Below are 19,391 nucleotides of genomic sequence, written 5' to 3'. Positions count from 1 at the left end.
GGGTACTAATTCGGTTTCGACGACGCGGACTTAATGGCATGGAGAAAAGAAAGAAGCGATACCTATGGAGTTTTCTGAGCCCTCTTTTTCACCCCTTCCGGCCGATGAGAGGCTTCTTCCTCGGCCGGCACATAGACGACCATGGCCTTGCTCGCGCCCTCCATGCAGTACTGCACGACCTCGAGCTTTGTGCCGTCGTTGGGCGCCAGCTTGGCGATCTGGCGCATGTCGCTCGTCCGCGGCAGGTACAGAGCGTGCTCCATGGGCCGGCACGCCTCATGGAGCGTCTCAAGGCTGTAGGGCCTCATGGTGCTCAGGTCGAAGACGTCCTGGTCCCGGTAGTTGACGCCGCCCCACGGAGGCGAGGCGAAGAGCACGGTGCGGGAGACGTCGAGGTGCAGAGCCGGGTCGACGCTATGGCTCTCCTTGCGGCCCGTCGCCCCGCGATGTTGCTGCTGCAGCTGCTTGATCCGGGCCAGGTAGTCGAGGCTGTCGGCCAGGACCCAGGTGATGACTCCATCGGGGACTTCGTAGACGCTGGCGTTGTGCTGGGCGCAGGCGAGGGTGGCTGGATCGCGCTCGATGCCGATCACGCGGTCCCACTTCCCCGAGAGGGCAAAGGCGATGGTGTTGCCGCCGACGCCGGCGAAGAGGTCGACGATGGTGTCCTTGGGAGGGTTGGAGAGGCTGTGGGAGGGCATGTCCATGGCGATACGGCTGGCGTCAGGAGTCAGCGGGAGGATGCGACGGAGCCGGGGGTGAGGGAAAACGCGACGTACTGGGCGACAGCCTCAGGGGTGACGCCGAACCAGGCGTCGTGGGTGAGGCAGACGCGGTAGTCGTACCACTCGAAGAGGGAGTAGCGTTGGTGCCAGTATCTGGCGTTGGTGTTAGCTTTTTCCTGCGATCTGGTGGCGGCATTGGCCTATGGCGAGACCCGCCATGGTGGTGATGCTTGCTTTTTAAGTTCTGGCGGAACCTCGCTCTCCTCGGTGAAATGAAGGCACTCGTCCTCGGGCAGAGGCAGCTGGTCTTCCAGAGGTCGGATCGCCATGATGAGTGTCAAAGCAGGTCAAATAGAGACAGGTAGAGAGATGGCCAGAAACCAAGTCCTTGAGATTGTTGAGATTGACAAGCAAGATGAGATTCTTCACTTGTGAGCATCATGCGTTGCCGCAGCTGGTGATGAAAAAAAGAAAAAAAAAAAAAAAGTCAACATACAGGGAGGGAGGGAGGGAGGTAAGGTAAGGTAAGGTACCGTTGTACACCGTAGTTCGTTAACTATGTACGTTACTTGGGTCGATCCCCAAGATGGACATGCCAAACCCGTCCCTGCCAAGCCCCAGCTGCGAAAGTCAGGACGGCGACCCACCAACAACGGCCGCCCGGGCCCCACACAGTTCGGCAGGCGTGGTGTGGTGGTGGGGCTTTTGGGGAAGCTCTGGCCCCACGGTTGCGCATTCCTGGGTGCGACAGCCGAAACGGCCCCCCCCCCCCCCCCACGACGGGAAGCAACAACACGTTGCTGTGACACCGAGACAGGCCAACACCACCATCGCGAGCGATCGTTTCGCTCCTCTTCACCCCAACCACCGCCAACACCGCCAACACCGCCCGCATCCACCTCCGTCCCAGAGCTGGCTCGTCATGTTCAACGCCCTCAACCGCTTCATCTCACGCCTGGACGGCGAACCTGGCCCCGCCGCCAAGGAGAAGCCCGGGGCGTTTGGGTTCCAAGTCCTGCGCAACACCAACCCGGACCTGCCCATCGAGCCATGGTTCGACTTTGTTGTTGGCATCAACGGCCGCGTGATTGTACGGCATTTGACCCTTCTCTAATGGCGAGCGCGCTGCTCTTCTCAGCCACCCTTCTCCGCCCTCGGCACGCTGCTGACGCGGGGGCACAGGACGACTCGGACCCCAACCTCTTCGCCCAGGAGGTGCGCAACTGCGCCGGCGCCTCCGTCATGCTCGGCCTGTGGAGCGCAAAGGTACCGTCCGCCCTGCCCCCATCTCCCTCCAACATCCTCGATGCCAGCAACGCGCCCACTGACCCCGTTCCCCTCCCTGTCCCCTTCGCCAGGGTCAACGCACACGCGCCCTCCACATCCCCGTTCCCGCCGAGAAGCCCACGCTCGGCCTCACCCTCCAATGGACCCCCGTCTCCGTCGTGTCCAACATCTGGCACGTGCTCGACGTGCCCCCGCGCTCGCCTGCCGACGCCGCCGGCCTGCTGCCCTACAGCGACTACATCCTGGGAACGCCCGAGGGGGTGCTGCACGGCGAGGGCGGGCTGAGCGAGCTCGTCGAGGACCACATCGGCCGCCCGCTGCGGCTGTACGTATACAACCACGAGTACGACGTGACGCGCGAGGTGACGATTCAGCCGAGCCGGGATTGGGGCGGCGAGGGTGCGTTGGGGTGCGTGCTCGGGTACGGCGCGCTGCATCGCCTGCCCGCTCCGCTGAGCGAGCCCGTCAACGCGCCCGGGGAGACCATGTTTGATACGGATTTGGTTGCCGGTGCCTCGGCCGGTGCTCCTGTCGCCACGGGGCCCTCGCCGCCCCTGTCGGAGCCGGCGGACCTGCTCGTGCCCGCGCAGATGGTGGCCGCGCAAGTTGCGCCCGTGACCGCACCACCGCCGAGGGGGAAGAAGAAGGAGCGGGCGCATCACCATGGCCCGCCGAACTTGATGGACGACTATTTCAAGGAGGGGGAGAAGAAGAGCAGAGAGCTGGATAGGGCGCCGAGCCGCACGAGCTCGCCGTTACCGCCGCCGCCCAAGGGAGGGCCCCCGAGAGGCGGGCCGCCGAGGGCGGGAGTTGCATCCCCACCTCCACCACAAGCAACGGAGGGAGGTGGAGAGCGAGGCTGCGAGGAGGGGGGGAGAGATGCGTCATGATGTGGCCGCTTGGGATGAGGCATGCAACCAACCCTTCCGTCCATCCCATTTTTCGCGGGGGGAAAAGCTCTTTGCTAGCAGACGCAACCATGAATTTCAATGACGAGCAAGAACTCCCTCCGCAAGTTTTATAATAAACAGTCCCAAAGATGTATCACAGCAAACGAACAGTGAAACGGATCCCCCCTATCAAAATCCCATCCTCTCCTGGACCAAAACCCACCCCGGATCCCCCCCTTAGTTGATGAAATTGACGCAGAAAAAGTGCAAAATCAGGCTGCAAACGACGTAGTCGGCAAAGGCGCTGTGTGCGAAGACGATTAGCATCGGCGTGCGGGTGGATCGCAGGCATCCTGGAAACAGCCACGTACCGCTCGGGAGACACGGCGGGGAAGTCGCTCTTGTTGGCCTCGGTGGTCTGGATCCTCAACGATGCTGTTTTTGTAGCTTGCGTCAGCACCTTTGGCCCGATCGATCCACGTTCTGGGCTTGGGGCGGAGCATCCGACTCACCCGTCAGGACAAACTGGCCCACCGTGGCCGAGAAGCCCGAGAGGAAGGCGTTGAACGGCTATAGTCCCCCCCCGCGCGTCAGCATCATCGTCATCTTTGACCCCATTGCACTTTGAACCGCCCGCCCCGCCCCAATGCATGACCGAAAAGAAAACTCCTCGGCTCGCGGCGGAAAGGCGGGGCAGCCGCCCCGGTGGGAGGGGGGGGGGGGGGGGGGGGGGAAAGGCCCGGAAGGACGTACGTAATTCCCCGCCAGCACGCAGTACGCAAACTGCAGCGCGCCCACCGCCACCAGGAACGCCATGAAGGCGTCCAGCAGCTTGGTCCGCTGCGGCGTCGTCGAGAGGTAGTGCGAGAACACGTTGCCCACGATCTTGTTCCACGACTGGGCCTGGCCGGCGGATCCCCGGCTGCTGCTGGTCGGAGCGGCGGCCGGGGTGGGCGCCGGGGTGGTTGACGCGGCGGCGGCGGCTGTGGAGGGTGCTGGGGATTTGGATCTCGTGGTGGCCGAGGTGTTGGACGTGGAAGAAGCGGTGGTCGTCGCCGGCGCGGAGCTGGCGGCAGCAGCAGCAGCAGCCGCCGCCGCGGCGTTTCGCTTGGGCGCCATCGTGGGGGATGCGCGCGGTCGGCGTCGGGTCCGGAACTGTCTTGTTTTGTCGTAGCTTGGGAGTCGGGATCGCTACAAGGCTTTCAAATCAGATTGCGGCGTGCGGTGGGTATCGAGCTCGTTCCTGTGGATGTGACGGCGGATGCGGGTGACGATGGGTGGAGGGATGGTCGTTGGTCAACCGAAGCGGCCACGAAGCTTCAATTGACAAGGCTGCAGGTCCAGATGGCAGCTTCGCAAGGCTGAGCTGGAGCTCCGCCCAATCAGCGAGGGAGGGTCCCGGAGGGGGTGAGACCCACCCGAAACCAGCGCCAAGATCTGAGGGAGGGTTAGGGTTGGATTACCACCCGTCATTGTGGCTGTTGATGGCGAAATCATGCAAGTCGCTCAACCAGCGTCCGCTCCTCTCCCTACTTCAACTCGGACCGAGACTCTTGCTGCGTCGCGCCGCGCTCACCGTCTCTCGTAGAATCCGTAATGCTACATCGCTGATTCATCAGCTTCTCACCATGGCTTCGTTTTTCGAGGTATGGAACTCTTGCACACGCCCCTGTGAGACACATCGGAGTTGACGGGCATATCATGATGGCAGGCGTTCCACCCGTATCCCGAAGATCGGCTGCGCTTGAGACTGCACCGTGCTCGGTCGGTTGTCCTGACCAGCCAAGAGTGAGTGGTTTGAGAAATCAGTTTCTTATGCCTTTCGCTTGTTCATCGCGCATCCTTCTTCACAGCTGCCTCATTCAAGGCCCGGGTCTCGGGTTCAGATAGTCAAATCTTGTCACCTTGAATTACAAGCCGTCTCCCCTTGCCTCCCATGGCTCCTCCTCATCTCTCTCATGAACCATCACTGCCGATGCAGCTCTCACGGAAACACTTCCTTCTCTCATACTCCTTTCTCCAAGCCCCCATCCTCTCTGCTCCTCCCTCTCTTCCCATATCCATCTCATCCGCTCCCGTCCTGCAATATCCCTCGCTCGCTTGCTCACCATGCCCCAACCACCACCACCAGGCTCGTAGAGGCCCGCGCCGCCCAGCGCACCTTTGAGGGCGCCTACATGCGCACCGCCCTCAGCCAGTTCTCCTTCGCCCTGGTCGTCCTCAAAATCTTCACCTCCGAGTTCTACCCCATCGGCGCCCTGCTCGCCTGCTACGGCGCCTGCGTCCTGCTCATCGCCGTCTACCGCCGCTACGAGGGCAACCGCATGTTCTTTGAAACCGAGGAGGAGACGACCGTCCGCGAGCCGCCCCAGCCCGAGGGTCCGCCTGGGGGCGGCGACGGGGCGGTGACGACGGGTGCTGAACCCGCCGCTGCGAATCACGCGGGGAGCGGGGTGCACAATCGCGGCAGCGTTGGCGGCGCCTCCATCGGTGGGAGGCGAAGGCAGGTCGTGGTGGTCAAGAAGAAGTTCAGGACGAGCGGGAACAGCGTCGGGCTCTTGGTCGGCTTGAGCTTGCTCAGCTACGTCGCATTGCTGGTGCTGATATGGCTGCTGGCCGAGTAGAGAACAAGATCGCGCGCAACGTTTCAGAGGCAAGGGGGGGGGGGGGGGGGGCGCTGGTTCTAGCCGTTGGATTGGATAGCTTTGGGGACTTTCTACTTCTCTGCGTTTGGTCAGGACATCACGAGCTGCCAAAGGTTGCATGTGACATTGCTTCCCTGGTCAACCCTGCCTTTGCGGATAGGTGAACCTGTACGGTCTTGGGGCTTCACCCTCATCCACTCTCTGTGCCTGTTCTGATGATTACCCACTCCCCCCCCCCCCCCCCCCCGAACAAACTTTGTTCTGGATCGCTCGCCTCCCCCCCTTTACGTACCCGGGCCTGAGATCCGAAGTGGCGACCTTAAACGCATCTAACTTGCCATCCTGCGGATCTGTCTATATTTATCCCTTGAGACCCGCCAAGGTAGCTCCGCATGCCACGGTATGTTGCCCCGCGTTGTTAAACTTAACCCACATTGACCACAAGTCTATAGTAAAGTATATTAACACCACTCGCTACCAGCAGCCCTTTGGAACCCTCCGTAACCAGCTCAACCTCTCAGCGCATCACAACCAACCACACCACGGCGCCGGCACGCCATCCTGCTGCGCTTTCCTACAGCACCTGCACCCACCAAGCTTCCCGTGGCCGGCTCCCTGTAGCAGAATAAGAGCAAGCATGCAGCAACGGATCACAAACGCCACCGCTCCGCTCCGAGCACACATGTGTGATGGGCCGCATGGCGCGCGGCCGCTGGGCGCCGTCCAACAAGAGCTTCTCAGGCCAGTTCCCGCGGGAGGCGGATACAACCTCCGTTGCCTGGCTGGCTGGCAAGGTAGGTACGGTGGTATGCGGCGGAAAGTCAAGGCTCCCCCTCGCTCGGCGCCAGTTCAGCATGTGTTCTGTTGACAGGATCTCTCGTGTGACGTAGCGGATGCCGCCTCTTCCTTGAGGAGTCCACCGGCTGCGGCGCCCGCTGGAGCCCTGGTAAAAGGCACGTCAGCCCAGGCGAATGGGTCTGCCTAACTCCCAATGGAACTACCATCCCAAGGACTTCAAGTATAGACAATGACCCCGGTCAAGCGAGCCATCTCCTCAGGTGGTAAGCATTGGCCATGCTGGCAACGACACACTTCGATCCGGTGTGCCGGCCCGCGTCCGTTACGTCGCCTACTAGAGGTACGTACCTCCTAGGACGTCCGCTGCTTCCCCGCTGCACGGCTTCTAGAAGCAGTGGGGTATCGGCTGATGAACCTATATGGCTTCATGTATACCACCCAAGGTATGAGCGAGACTTCCCATTATATTCCTAAGCACGCTGTACTCGACGCACCCAAGCAGTAGTCGATTCCTGCAGTTCCGGTTTGTTTAGGGTTGTTCGGCGGCTGCCTTTCAAAACCTGTCAGCGGATACGGCGGCCACCCACCTTGTCGACACCCCCCTGCACATTTCCGAGACAGGAATCTCGAACGCCACCACGTCGCTGCAGACCGCAAGCCACCAATGTAGTAGTACTGCGTACTCATGCCTCCCTCTGCCACCCGTTGCCTTTCCCTACCACGAGAATTGCTCTGTTCCTACGTAGCTCGACAGATCATTGAAATTTTCTTCAGAGCTGAGCTCCAGAGCACACCAGTTGAAGTACATGAAACATAATGGCAGAATATCCGACTACAAAACGAAGATGAATAGAAAAGAGCATGGGTGAAGGGTCCCTGAGAAAGACAAAGGTTTAAAGAATCGAAAAAAAAAATCAGGTTTTACATTCTCTTCGTCAAAGTGTCAAAACAAAGAAGCCAGCCAGATCCCAATCTAGTCCACACAAATTTCATAGGAGTCATTCCATCCCAGCACAAGCAAAGTTTCTACTCCCACCGGAACGCCTTCCCCACACCGGACCGGGTGACGGGACGGCCGGGGCTCCGCACCCCGAGTGCGGAGGACCCGGGCCCACATTTTCCCCGGGCCCGGCTTGACCAGGGAGAAGTGGGGACTCCCGTCCCATCCGCTCCCCCGTGCCCGCGCAGTGCCGGCGTATCTGTCCTCCGCATTTCATACCTGGGGTCCGTTCGTAATCCTCCTTTTAACGTGCTCGTCACGAGGGATGTCGTGAGTAAAATTCAATATTCAACCATGTAAAACCGATGAAGATCGGTAAAAGAAGCGAAGAAGCCACCATATTAAGCCAAAGTCGTCCAGGGAGCGGAGGTCCAGTGGTTGAAGAAGGGGAGAGAGGCAGAGGCTCCATCTCGACCGGTCTCGTCGTGTCAGAGGTTGCAGCGACGATTGTAATAAGTTGAGACTGCGCTGAAGGCAACTGGCAATCCAGTGACCCATCATTGCTGAGCCCCAAGTCCATCGTGAGCAGCGATGTCGCACTTCGTCCAACCCAAGCCAAAGCAGCTTGTTTGAGCCGTCTGCAATTCGACAAAACCGGACACACAAGTGGTGTCTCGTGCGTCGCGTCAGGCGTCGCGGATCTCCCGATCTGGCCAGGGGGCAACATAGCGGCCATGCTCGATTACCGAATCAGCAAGCTGCATCGTCCCATACTTGACCGATTGGGAAAGTTGTCCTTGTCCTGCCGCAGGCGATTTCCTCCCCTTGCCAGATCCGCAAGGCTCAAAACCGTCATGACCGCAACAGCGCAATCAATAAATGACGGCGCATGACTCCCCACTGGCCAACGCGTCCCGAACTGAACACCCCGAAAAGCAAGACCCCGCCGCCTATCGACCGTAAAAGGCGTTCGCCATGGGATGCGCCGGCGTCGACGAGGGATGGTCACCCGACTCTCCGTACCATCCGCCATAGCCTTCGGTAGGTTTCTGGTATGGGTATGACTGCGACCACGACGCATAGCCCGACGGAGGAACCGCACCGGCTGACAACGGTACACTTTGGCTCAGCGTGGTTCCCGGAATCGTGTCGATCCCCGGAATTGTCGTCGCAACGGTTGGTGGATACAAGTCCGCAGAGACCGGGCCCGATTTGCGATCATACGGGCGGGTCGAACCACCGCTGGCCTGCGACATGGGCGGAAAGTGTTGGGTCCCGGCCATACCATCCGCACCGAACGACATTGATCGGGGAGGAGGCGCAGGGTATGATGACGACCAGGCAACGTCGTCCCTCGACGACGACTCCGAGCCGACCGGCGTCGACCATGCTGATGGAGGACCGTGCGGGGTGTAGGGGGAGAAGGCAGGCGTCAGGGGAGAATCGGTCGCATACGACCTCCAGTTGGCGCCCATGTCACCGGGCTTAGACGAACTAGGGCTCGCGTCGGTCGACATCCAGTTTGCCACTCCCTGTTGCCCATACTCGTACGGGCGTCCGGCTGTCGCGTTCGAGGGCACTGGTGGAAGGAGGCTCAGCAAACCAAATACCACCCAGCGGATTCAGACAGGAGACCAGCGACTTACGCTTGGGATGGGGATAGCTGTCGCTCCCAGGGGTTTTCAAAGGCGGCGCCATACTCTGGATGGGTGGCATGGCCAGGTGGGAATAAGACGGCTGCCCCTGCATGTCGGACGGAAGGCCGGATTGCAACGCTGGGGACGAGGAGGTGGAGGGACCTTTGGGGCCGACGGAGGAGCGCGGCGCCGACTTTTGCCTCGTGTCGATGGGCGGCTGCTGATCCACAGGGTAAAAGCTGCATTCCTTCTTCAAGCGGATGCAGTTGATGCACCGGCCTTGGACGTCGTTTTGCGATGGGACGCAGCGAATCTTTCGGCGACGGCAGTGACCTGATGCGCGTCTCAGCACTTTTCCATCCCAACAACCGGCTCATTTGGGGTGAAACTTACCACATGCCACCGATGTTCTATGGTAGCCCAGCTTGTTCCTCCTTCTCTCGCCGCCTGGATCCTGGCCTGTCATGGATGATGACTGTTGCGGGCTCTGCGATGAACCGACGACGGGTGTCGAGATGGAGTGCCTCAGCTCGGAGCGGTCTCGAGGAGTCGCCTCGATTCCCGACGGCCCATGAGGCTGGATGGAATAGTTGGGCACGTAGCCCGCGGAGTCCATGTCAGCGCCGTTCGCGGGCGGCGGGGGATATTGATAAGACATGATATCTGTCATGGGCTGCGTCCGTGGTACGGAAACGGTGGAAGATTTGTCTGACGGCCAGCGGTCGAGGATGGATTTTGATGGCGGTTGAGCAAGAGCTGCCATGTAACAACTCCGAATCGCAACAGAACGGTCAACGATGCCCTATGGAGGCGTGAGGGCCGTCTCTGACGTCGTGTAGGCGGATAATCCGAGGTGAGCACGCTGTTATCGCGCACGTTTTGGGTCGAATCGCGTTCGTGGTTTCGAGTTTCGTCTCCTGGAGTTGATTTTGATTGTCGTCGCACGTATTGCTGCCTCCCCGATCCTCAGTGAGCGCTCGTCAAGAGTCTCAAAGGGGCCGGTGAGCTGGTGCTCAATGGTGGGGAAAGGGTCGCTGCGCAAAGGGGAATCAATCCTCCAGCGAACTACCCAGGGAGCTCGCAGTGGAGCCGAAGGATGAGAACAGGTAGGCCGGTTGCCTCCTTGAAGGCACGGCTCACACTCCGAACTTTGGAACTGCTCCAAGTCGGTTGGTTGTGGGCAGGTAGAAGCAGGGGAACCCGCTGCTGCTGTTTTTGGAAGCTCTCGTGCAACCTTGCGGGAGCCCGGGGTGGTTGTCTTGATGAAATGTCGCAAATGACTTCAAGATTAGGGGTCTTTGAACCCGGATGAGTCTCGATGAGATGGTTGAATCCGTGGGATTGCGGGTGCGGACTCGAGTGGTGTCGTGGGGAGATGGATGCTGGATGCTGGACGGTGATACACCACTCTGCGGCCCGGTTTTTGGGGGGGGGGGGGGGTTGAGAGCGTGGGGTTGATGCCTTGACGCCGGGCTTACATGCAAAGTCCGGTTAACGGAGTCCCAGGAGCCGCACGGGTAAACCTTGCCCCCTGGGCGCAGCCCCGAAAAGATTCGGTGGTTTTGAGTGCTTCTCCCACAAGGGATAAGATGAAGCGTCCACACTGCTGCTGTGGTGGGCTGGCTTCAAGCTTCAAACGGGGGTTCAGTTCTATTGTCGAAACTGCGGGACAGGCAGGGATCGGCAGGGAGGATGAGCAGTTTCTGGCCCATCTAGGTGGCTGAGTTTCAGCCCTTTGAACCTGCAGACAGCACCGTAGGCCCGGTTGAGGTGAGAACGTTGGAAGCGTGGTGCGAACGGCGTGAGAATGTAGCGCCAAGAGGACGAGTGGTCGAAGATGCCAGCTGTGTCGGAAACGACTGGTGTGCTTAGCACTCTGGGGTCGGACTTCGATGGTGGTCTGGTGGGCCGATACACGGAATACTGGCCGATCCAGGAAACTCGATTTCGTCTCTACCAGATTCTATTCCTCTACAGCGGCGCCGGTGAGATGGCTGAACTGACCGGTGGGATCGATGGGCGGCCTAAATGCGGTGAGAGATGAATGATTCCGCGTCGACCAGAGAGTCCCGGACTGCAGTTGCATGCGGCGTTACAGGGTTTCTTCGGGAGGCGTCGGGTGGTGGTTTTTTGCTGTTGAGCTTTCTGCAGTATGATCGGGCCGGGGAAAAAGGAGGTTAAAAAAGAAAGTTGATGCTTCGGTCGAAGGCCGTGTGAGTGGCTCGAGCGAAGGGGGGGGGTGCCGTAGAGTGGCAAGAACCGGGTGGCAGATGACAATGAGTTGATGGGTCACGTCAGTTAAAGGAAGGGGCGTATATTAAACGATGACTGCGGTCCTCCTGCTCTTCGTGTCTTTATTCCGCAGGGCAGGGCAGGCGCAACGATCGGAAACACAATGAGCGAAGAGCCGGACGTGGAAGGTACGGACGGTGCAGCCAGACAGGGCAAGGGCAAACCAGCACCCGAATGCCAGACAGGGTAGGGGCAGCGGAGGTGGTCTTATGGCTCTGGGGCCGTGAGGCAGAAACCAAATAGAAAACACAATAAAATCACGGAGTGTGTACCTTGAACTCCTCTGACGCAAATCGGCTTTACACGCCGACTGCTTCCATGCGAGACCAGCCCCCCAGAGAGCTAACATGGAAAAACGGCTGTTACCTGCCCGCCGGGGGGGGGGGGGGGGGGGTGGATTAATTCCATCGTCCTTTGATCACTCCAAAGGCTGAAACACCGTTTCCAAAGCCAGGGCTACCGGATCCATGTCAGGATTTTCTTCCAAGGCACACACCGGCGACAGCACCCCCGACCGTAGCTTGGATGATTCGTAGCTGATCTGGTCATCAGAGCTCCCAGCCAGCCAGCACCTGCTAGCGTATGGCATGCTATTCTTCCTCCCAATTCACCCCTTCCCTGCCTGTCGTCAAAGAAAGAGGGGCTTGGAGGGGGGGGCCGGACTGGACTATACTGGAATCGCAGCAGCAAAGCTCGTTGCCGACGGGGGCACTAGCCCTCTCTCAATTCTCCCGTCGAAAGCACCCACGGCTTGATTTCGGCGCAAAACCTTGCTGCGCAGATAATGGCTATCGGGGCGTGTGGATGGATGCCAGACGCGTGGTATGTTGGATGATGTCGGCAAGGCAGCTCCTCTGGTTGGTTGGCCGCGCAGACCTTGGCTGGTCGGCGCCCCTCCGTTCCTCGCTGAACAGAGTTTGCTCGTTCGGGTGGGTATTGTAACGTTCGAGGCAGGCCGGGCCAGAGCATCGCCGAGAGAGAGCGAGGGTAGCATTCTGGGCAAGGGTTTGGCAGTGCTTCATGCGCCAGAGGGTGGCATCCGGTCGGGAACGAGCCCCCATGAGGGAGATCTGATCTTGGAATCTGAACGAGTGGGCGGGCATGGAAGGCGATCAAGAAGCCTGGAATGCTGTTGCGTTGGTGTCTGAGCGCACCGCACTACGCACCGCGCTCGAATAGGCTCGCACGCCCTGGGGACCGGGCGAATAGGTACCTAGGAACGTAGTTAGATACTCTCTCCTTCGATCCAAGTGTCTGAGAACAACGGGAGAAGAGCTCGACGCGAAGCTGCGGCGTGGCCGGGCCGGCAAACGCCGAACCGGCCATTGGAGGGTTGAGAGATCGGCTCTTGTTCAATCGAATCGCCGTTGGCGTACATTTTGGCGTACATGCGGGACAATGGTTGGTTGGGGAGGAGGTTAGATTGTTGTTGCAAACCCCTGCCGAGCATCGGTCTGGCGTCCGTGTTGGTTGCTCCGTTGTCATGTCCCCACAGTCCCGCGCGCCAGCTCCAAGCTTGGACAGGATCCCTGTCCCTGGTCCCTGGTCTGCAGTCTTCCCACAACCTAGCTATGTACGGTCGCTGGGCGTTGTGTGCTGTAGTAGTATGTATGTACATGCGTGCACAGTACGGGACTTTAGGTCTCTGGGTCCTCTCTCCCCGCTGGCATCTTAAGGCTCACTAGATGCGGTAAGGTGGACTTATCAAGTCTTGAACGGATCTTCGTTTTCTGTTCCTCGAACCTCCCATCGAATCGAGCTCTAGGATCGCTCCGACACGATCAGATCCTCTCAGTTTTGCAACCTTCCCGAGACGTTGAGCTTCGCGAGGCACTGTACCCGATCACTTGCCGGGTCTCAAGCAACGGCGCGGTTGTTGAGATGGCGCTAAGATCGCAGCCGAAAGCTTCCAGAACAACTCGAACGCCGTTGTCCAAACTGGGTATAGGGCCGGAGGAACGCTGTCAAAGGGTGTGGGAAGGCCGAGCTGGGGCAGTATCGCCTATCGGGTCTTGCACACCTCCGTGCACAGAACAGAACAGCTACACTGAAGGCGCTGTCATGCAACCATGTCCAAGACGCAGCAGTGCATGTAGAATATGCTTCTGCCGCCGCCGCTGAGTGTCTGACTGACAGCAGCAAGTCATGGAGCGGGGGGAGCGGAACCAGGTTCTTACTCTGGACTGAGACCACTAGTGCCGGGTACCTTGCATGGGCTCGGGCTGGTCTCTGATCGAGTGGTTGCGCACCGCGATCAGGTTCGGGCGAGAAGTGGTGGCTCGCGGTCGCATGGTGCGAGGAATGGGACCGCGGGATTGGTTCATTTTGCAGCAACTCGCTTGAGATGTCAACCCCTTTCATTTCTCAAATCTATTCCTCCAACGCATGCGGTGCGACACATCGCCCATGCATCTTTCGAATTGGCTATTTGGGATGCTCCGGGCGACGCGCGACAACAAAAGCTCATCCTGTTGAGCATCGCCGTCCGCGGCTTAAAAAATGCCGGCTCGACTGATGTCGTGCTTCAAGACACGCCGAAACCCCGCTCCCGGGGATCTTGCAACGCTGGCCGGGCCGCAATCGCTACGGGATCATACAGACGGGATGGCGTATTTGTCACTGACCTTCGGCCCCGGCCTTGAATTTGGCCTTGAGTTGCCCTGCAGAGAGGAGCCGGTAAGCAACTTGCAGGCTGTTCCAGTGGCGCCAGGGGTTTGAGAATCGTGGATAGCGGATGCCGCGGAGATGCGGAACGAAAGCGCAGTGGTCAGGAATGAACAAAACATCTTCTGATAGAGATAACCCTAAAGTGCTTAGAGACCTACTACGTGCTTGTAGCACACACGCTCGCTCTTGTCGGCCCGTACACAGTACGTACCTAGTACGCAACGTCCCAAGAGGGATCTTGGTGTAGATGTTCCGTCCTGGGGCCCACGTGGAGACGGAGGGCAACCCGGCAAAGCCCAGGGCAGTGGACCAGCCGAAAGGCGGGACGACAACAGAGACACGCTGCAACCGTTGATGGATGCCTTGAGACCCGGGGCGGTCTTGTCTACGGAGTAGCATCGCGGGACCCTCAATGACCAGGGGTTGTCGAAGGTCTCAAAAGGCTTCTAGAAACTGAAGCAGAGTGACCGACGAGCGGGAGCGGGAACAAGATGGGACAAGTTCGGTCCGGCGACCGCATATCACTCGATCGACGCCGTCCTCCGTGCTGGGGTGGCAGGTAGCCCGAACAGGTGTGGTGTGCTGTGCTCCATTACGAACATATTACTGTATCACCACGCCCAAAGAACCCCCCTGCTCAGCTCTCGTTCGGGAGGGCCGACGGATGTCGGGCTCTCGTTGACGATCAAACAAGAAATGGCGGGGGAGGCCGACGGCGAGACAACGGATGGCTGCGTTAGCGCGAAAGAAAACGCCCGTTTTGTTGCGCGATGGCGTCGCTGATTTCGGCCCTCCTCAAAAATCTGTAATCCATGGAGGACCGTGTTCAGGTATTGGAGCAACCCATGGGCGACGTGCTCTTCCAGGTCGAAAGAGGCAGGAGGTTGATGGAAACGCGCAAAGGATGGTGTGAGATGTGGCGCACGTTCAGTACAATCCGGAAATCAGGGCCGAAAGCGCGCAAGCAGACAGGGTTCCAGGATGACGACATGACAGCCGCCATCCCGACGACATCAGCTTCGAAGACAGCCCCCGCGTGCTGGAGTAGCACTATGGGAGCATCATCTGCCAAGTCCGGGCATTCTCCTTATCAAAATGAATTTGCGGTCTTGCTCATTCTCTCTTCTGGTGGTGCGGGTTCTTCCGATTGGCTTCGGATAAATTATTGTAGCACTGTACTTTTTTTTGCGCGGGTTGGTCAGCTCTTTGCTGATGCGGCCCATCCTCTCCCCATCTTCAAACAGCACCACAGCCGAGGCAGATTTGCCTTCCGGTCTCTCTTCTGCTGCCTTGATCATCCAGCAGAACCAGCCACGCATATCGGATCCGGACCGGTTGCTTTCTCATGGGACTGACCATCTGATAGCACCGGTTCATGCACGACTTGCAGCCGGCATTTCCTAATGGAAAGCTGCAACACCAAACCCGGCGCTTAAAAGCGTCTCAGCGGCGTTTAATCCCTACTCTCATCAAGCCACTGCCGCGGCAGAGTGCCTTACACCTTAATTCCAGAATGCTTAGGTAGCTAGTTAATGGTTGTTGGAAGATATGCTCCCATTTCCGCGCCCGTTCCGCATCTTGGCTGCGTACATCCCCCACGGGCCTACCGAACATCGCCGCAGCTTGGCTCACGGACATGGCATGCTCCGTCACATCTTCGTCACTGGCACTCGTCGCCGGAGCCAGCCCGGTCCAGCAAAGCCGGCCCTGTCATTCCTAGATCCCACTAGCCTTGCAACCCCAAACGGAGTCAAAATGCCGTTGCTCATCGCTCATCGGGTGCCCGTCTCATCGAAGCTCCTTCATTGTAGAGTCGCACCCGGCTCGCTTCCAGAAAATCAGGTCCAGGGCAGGGGAGTCAATGCCACTTCATTAACCGCCCTGTGGCAGAAAGGGCGACATTCTTTGACCAGACAGTCTCTGCTTGCGAAGCAATGTCACGTAGCTATCCGCCCTCGAATCAGAACTTACCCGGTCTCGGGTCTTCGGGTTGAAGCTCCTTTGGTGATGTGGGAAGCGCGACGTCCCGGGGGTTGTCATTCGAAGACCACGATATGACGGGATCCCCCCCCAACAATCTCTGCTGGGCTCCACCAGCCCGCCCACGGACCCAGGCCCTCACGTCGTTTGGGAGAGGTAACGGTACCACTACGCCGTAGTACGTGTACGGAGGGGTTCCGTACGCAGTAGTGTACACAGTAAGAGGACGTTGGGACATGGGTAGAGGCGCTTGACACAACCGTTCAGCGCGCGTGCGCGGCAATCGTCAATGCCAATGCAACGGCGCCTCGCAAGCAGGCACTCCATCGTAGACCTGGTACAGGACCTGTACTGTAACCAGCTTGTCGGTCTGGGACGAAACCGCGACGGGAGCACAGCCCATCCATCGACTGTGTAGGTTACCCATGTGGTGGCTTGCGCTCCCACTGACATGTGCCACCATCTCTCATGCGCATGCCAGCTCCCCCTCGCGCAATGATCATCAGTGGGCATCAGTGGGTCAACACGACAAGAACAACAACCACTTGTTGTGTAGACGGGTTTGATGTTCGTTTAGCCAGAATGCTTTCATCCACATGACGATGTGTGTATGCCTGCTTACTCTATAGTTCATACCGTGTTAGTGAGCTCTGTCTCTCTTTTCCTTGTCTCGTGTTTGATCATGCCAAAAAGTCCGTCATCTGGATCCAGCATTCTGGCAAAATCGGTGGTCGGCCCGTTTGCACCCCAGCAGCTGGCTGGAACTCTCAAGTTCTTTGGTGGATCAAGGAGCCGAGACTGCTGGACAGTATCAGACACAGCGGAACATGTATTTTTTATGCTTCTGCGTGTGCACGAGCATCATCTAGTGGTGGGAGGGGTTATACCTGACTGCTGTATAGCATCCAAGGGTGTTCCCCCCTCCCTCCCCCCCCAATCGCCGATCTGGACGTTGACAGCCGGTGTCTGACAATGACAATAGCCCCAAACTGTCATTTATCTCGGCGCGTTCTTGCGCCCGAGAGACCAGCCGGTGATGATTGGGCCGTCTCATATCAGCATGCTGCAGTCAGATGATACCGACGTGCCCCAGCCTGCCTGACTACCGCATCCAGACGCAGCAGGTACTTAAACCTGGTGTTGCCGCGCACTGGCAGGCGAATGACAGCCTTGATGAGGTTCGGACGAGAAGAGGCACGGTGTCACAATTCCAAAGTCTGCCCGGTCTACCTTGTACTGCGTACATAGTATGCTAATGTCACACGATCCAACCCATCCCTGTGGATGGAGCTGCAGATCTGCAACCCAGCGGCGGTGGGGGCAGGCGTGCGGAATTTACGACGAACTGCATCGGACGGAATTCCCGCATAGGCTGGAGCGAGAGAGAGAGTCTACGCCGGCCGTTACATCGTCCTTAGCCTGGCGACTTGGCATGAGATTTTGAGTTGATGAGCTCCGTAGATGAAACGATGCCAATTTTGTGCTTTCTTGCCTTCTTTGAACCGCATCGTCTGAAACTCGTTTCCCTGGTAGGAATTGAGCAAGCTTTTTCTCCTGGCCTAGCTTCGGCCCTTCGGCGCCATTCCGGAGCCTCGCACATCAAAGCCGGGCCGGCGTGCCCATCGTCTTCCCGGACACGTTCGGAGGTGAGTCTCGGGATTCAGCAGGTCGCCATTTCTCTTCTAGGATGGCTCCGAAATGCTCTGAATGGTTCAACCGGTGTCAAGTCGGCGGCCGGGCAGCTTTCCCTTTGTTCCGCGACGGAGGGAGGAACCGCCTCAAGTGAAGTGGACATCCAATCTAGAGGCGTGCCTCTGACACTCTTCACTCTCTCTACCTCTCCTCGCCCGTAGGAAGGTGGCATCACACTCCGACGCCTCATCACCCACAGCAAAGAATTACACAGACCAAGCATTTCTCCGTGCCCGTATCAAGCGGTAAGAAGAGGATACGCTTTCTTTCGTCGGAACAGAAGGCATGGTACGCCAAACGTGGTTTGGGGATTTGAGCGTGACACGTGCCATCCGTGCCGTCTTTGCCGTCCGTCTCCCGGGCTCTGAGCGGACGTTCCCGAACCTTGTTGTCAGCCGACGTCACATCCCTGGCGGTTTGTTGTTGTGGCGTTCTTGTCCCACTGGCACCTCTACGCAGTACATCATGGTTCGTCGCTGCAGGTTGTTTTTGAAGGAGGTAGGAAGCACCATCCGTTGCAGCAACGAAGGCGCTCGGCCAACACCCAACGCCACCATGGATCATTCAGGGTTTATCGTGACAGGCAATTCGGATGGGAGTATTTGTTCTTGCCAGTGTTGCTGTTAGGTGTCCTCTGATCTGGGAAACGTGCCGCATTCGGTCCTCCGACACCCCAAGACTTAGGCAAGACTCCCTCGACAGTCATCACCTCAAAATTGATCATCTGAGATCCGGGCCAAAGCCAACAAATACTCAGCTCGTTGGATGGTTTGCTCTTGGTGGTGATATCCGTTGTACATTGAAGCATTTGACATGTGTTGTGATATCGGGCATAGTGTCAGCGTCGCAGACAGCGATGGATGCCATGTTGACCCTAAAGAGAACCTGCAACGTAAAGATAACCACAATATTTGCTGCTATCCGCTCCTTCTGGTCGTCTATGCTCCGGGTCTCTTCAGAAGATCATGGAATCACCGAGGTAACTGGTGGCTTGTGGTTCCAGGGCATGGTTCAAGAATGGGTTATACTTCCAACCTCTCTTTTCTGGGAACTGCTTAAAGAAACAGATCACAGCAACAGTCAGCCCGATAGCGAAGTAGTTCCCTTGTTTCTTTTTTTTTTAAAAAAAAATTATCAAGGTTCTCGTAAGCAACCCGTTGGGTACCTAGAGTTAACAGCATGAAAGCAGTTTTCACCCTGGTGCAAAGTCATCTCTTGTGATTATCAGGGCCTTACGGAGTTATGACTAAATCTATACATACCATTGGCATCAAACCTGTCAAGACCACAGGTGCCTTTGCTTTCTCTGTACATTCTATGGGCACTATTCCCTTCCGGTGTGTCCAATAACAAACCACGAGAAGACACCCATGGGCAAGCTCTGACCTCCTTGTGCGCGACAACTTGCTCGTTCTCTCGCTGTTTTTCAAGAACGGAGTTAGTTCTAGGACGCCGTGGCCAAACCCATCCTGAAGTGTTTAAATCTGACACATCTCGCAGGCTTGGGAAGCAATTATGATCATCTGGAGATTTCTTGAGCCTTGCGTCAACCCTAAGGGGAAGAGGGCGAGTTCCCTTCCGTTGTAGGAGATAAGACAACATTCAGAGCATTACTCTGGAACGCTGATTCGGTGGATGCCTTGAGGGAGATACGCAGTAGACACAATCACAAAGTGCTCTTCTGGATGCCTGTGTCGTGACTCGGCTGGGAAGAGCTGTGAGTGTTTTGTTTCGTGGTTTGTCCAACCAAGGGGAATGCTTAACTGAAAACAACCAAAAATACAGAGAAAACAGAAACTAAGAGGAAAAAGTAAAATAAAAATGTAAACGAAGAGTAA

At 58.0% G+C, this 19,391-nt stretch overlaps 5 protein-coding genes across 5 annotated transcripts; 2 read left to right on the top strand and 3 right to left on the bottom strand.

Moving 5' to 3' along the window:
* Window positions 1–62: 62 nt before the first annotated feature.
* VTJ83DRAFT_2289 (uncharacterized protein) lies at window positions 63–1,054 on the bottom strand (the record flags this gene model as incomplete). Its single annotated transcript, XM_071008542.1, has 3 exons — window positions 63–717; window positions 780–878; window positions 960–1,054. 3 exons carry the CDS (start codon window positions 1,052–1,054, stop codon window positions 63–65), a joined length of 849 nt encoding a protein of 282 aa, XP_070868829.1.
* A 593-nt stretch (window positions 1,055–1,647) lies between these two features.
* On the top strand, window positions 1,648–2,902 carry VTJ83DRAFT_2288 (uncharacterized protein; the record flags this gene model as incomplete). The annotated part of the gene is made up of 3 exons (XM_071008541.1): window positions 1,648–1,815; window positions 1,908–1,991; window positions 2,084–2,902. The coding sequence occupies 3 exons, from the start codon at window positions 1,648–1,650 to the stop codon at window positions 2,900–2,902; spliced, it is 1,071 nt and encodes a 356-aa protein (XP_070868828.1).
* A 237-nt stretch (window positions 2,903–3,139) lies between these two features.
* Window positions 3,140–4,021, bottom strand: VTJ83DRAFT_2287 (uncharacterized protein; the record flags this gene model as incomplete). Its single annotated transcript, XM_071008540.1, has 4 exons — window positions 3,140–3,206; window positions 3,274–3,337; window positions 3,415–3,472; window positions 3,656–4,021. The coding sequence occupies 4 exons, from the start codon at window positions 4,019–4,021 to the stop codon at window positions 3,140–3,142; spliced, it is 555 nt and encodes a 184-aa protein (XP_070868827.1).
* Window positions 4,022–4,530: 509 nt separating this feature from the next.
* Window positions 4,531–5,526, top strand: VTJ83DRAFT_2286 (uncharacterized protein; the record flags this gene model as incomplete). The annotated part of the gene is made up of 3 exons (XM_071008539.1): window positions 4,531–4,548; window positions 4,614–4,690; window positions 5,034–5,526. 3 exons carry the CDS (start codon window positions 4,531–4,533, stop codon window positions 5,524–5,526), a joined length of 588 nt encoding a protein of 195 aa, XP_070868826.1.
* A 2,709-nt stretch (window positions 5,527–8,235) lies between these two features.
* VTJ83DRAFT_2285 (uncharacterized protein) lies at window positions 8,236–9,685 on the bottom strand (the record flags this gene model as incomplete). The annotated part of the gene is made up of 3 exons (XM_071008538.1): window positions 8,236–8,864; window positions 8,932–9,255; window positions 9,316–9,685. 3 exons carry the CDS (start codon window positions 9,683–9,685, stop codon window positions 8,236–8,238), a joined length of 1,323 nt encoding a protein of 440 aa, XP_070868825.1.
* Window positions 9,686–19,391: the final 9,706 nt, after the last annotated feature.

This window comes from Remersonia thermophila, chromosome 2, assembly GCF_042764415.1.
Source record: "Remersonia thermophila strain ATCC 22073 chromosome 2, whole genome shotgun sequence".
Lineage (NCBI taxonomy): Eukaryota > Fungi > Ascomycota > Sordariomycetes > Sordariales > Chaetomiaceae > Remersonia > Remersonia thermophila.
The sequence above is the reverse complement of the archived record's forward strand: the minus strand, read 5'-3'. Positions and strand labels throughout refer to the sequence as shown.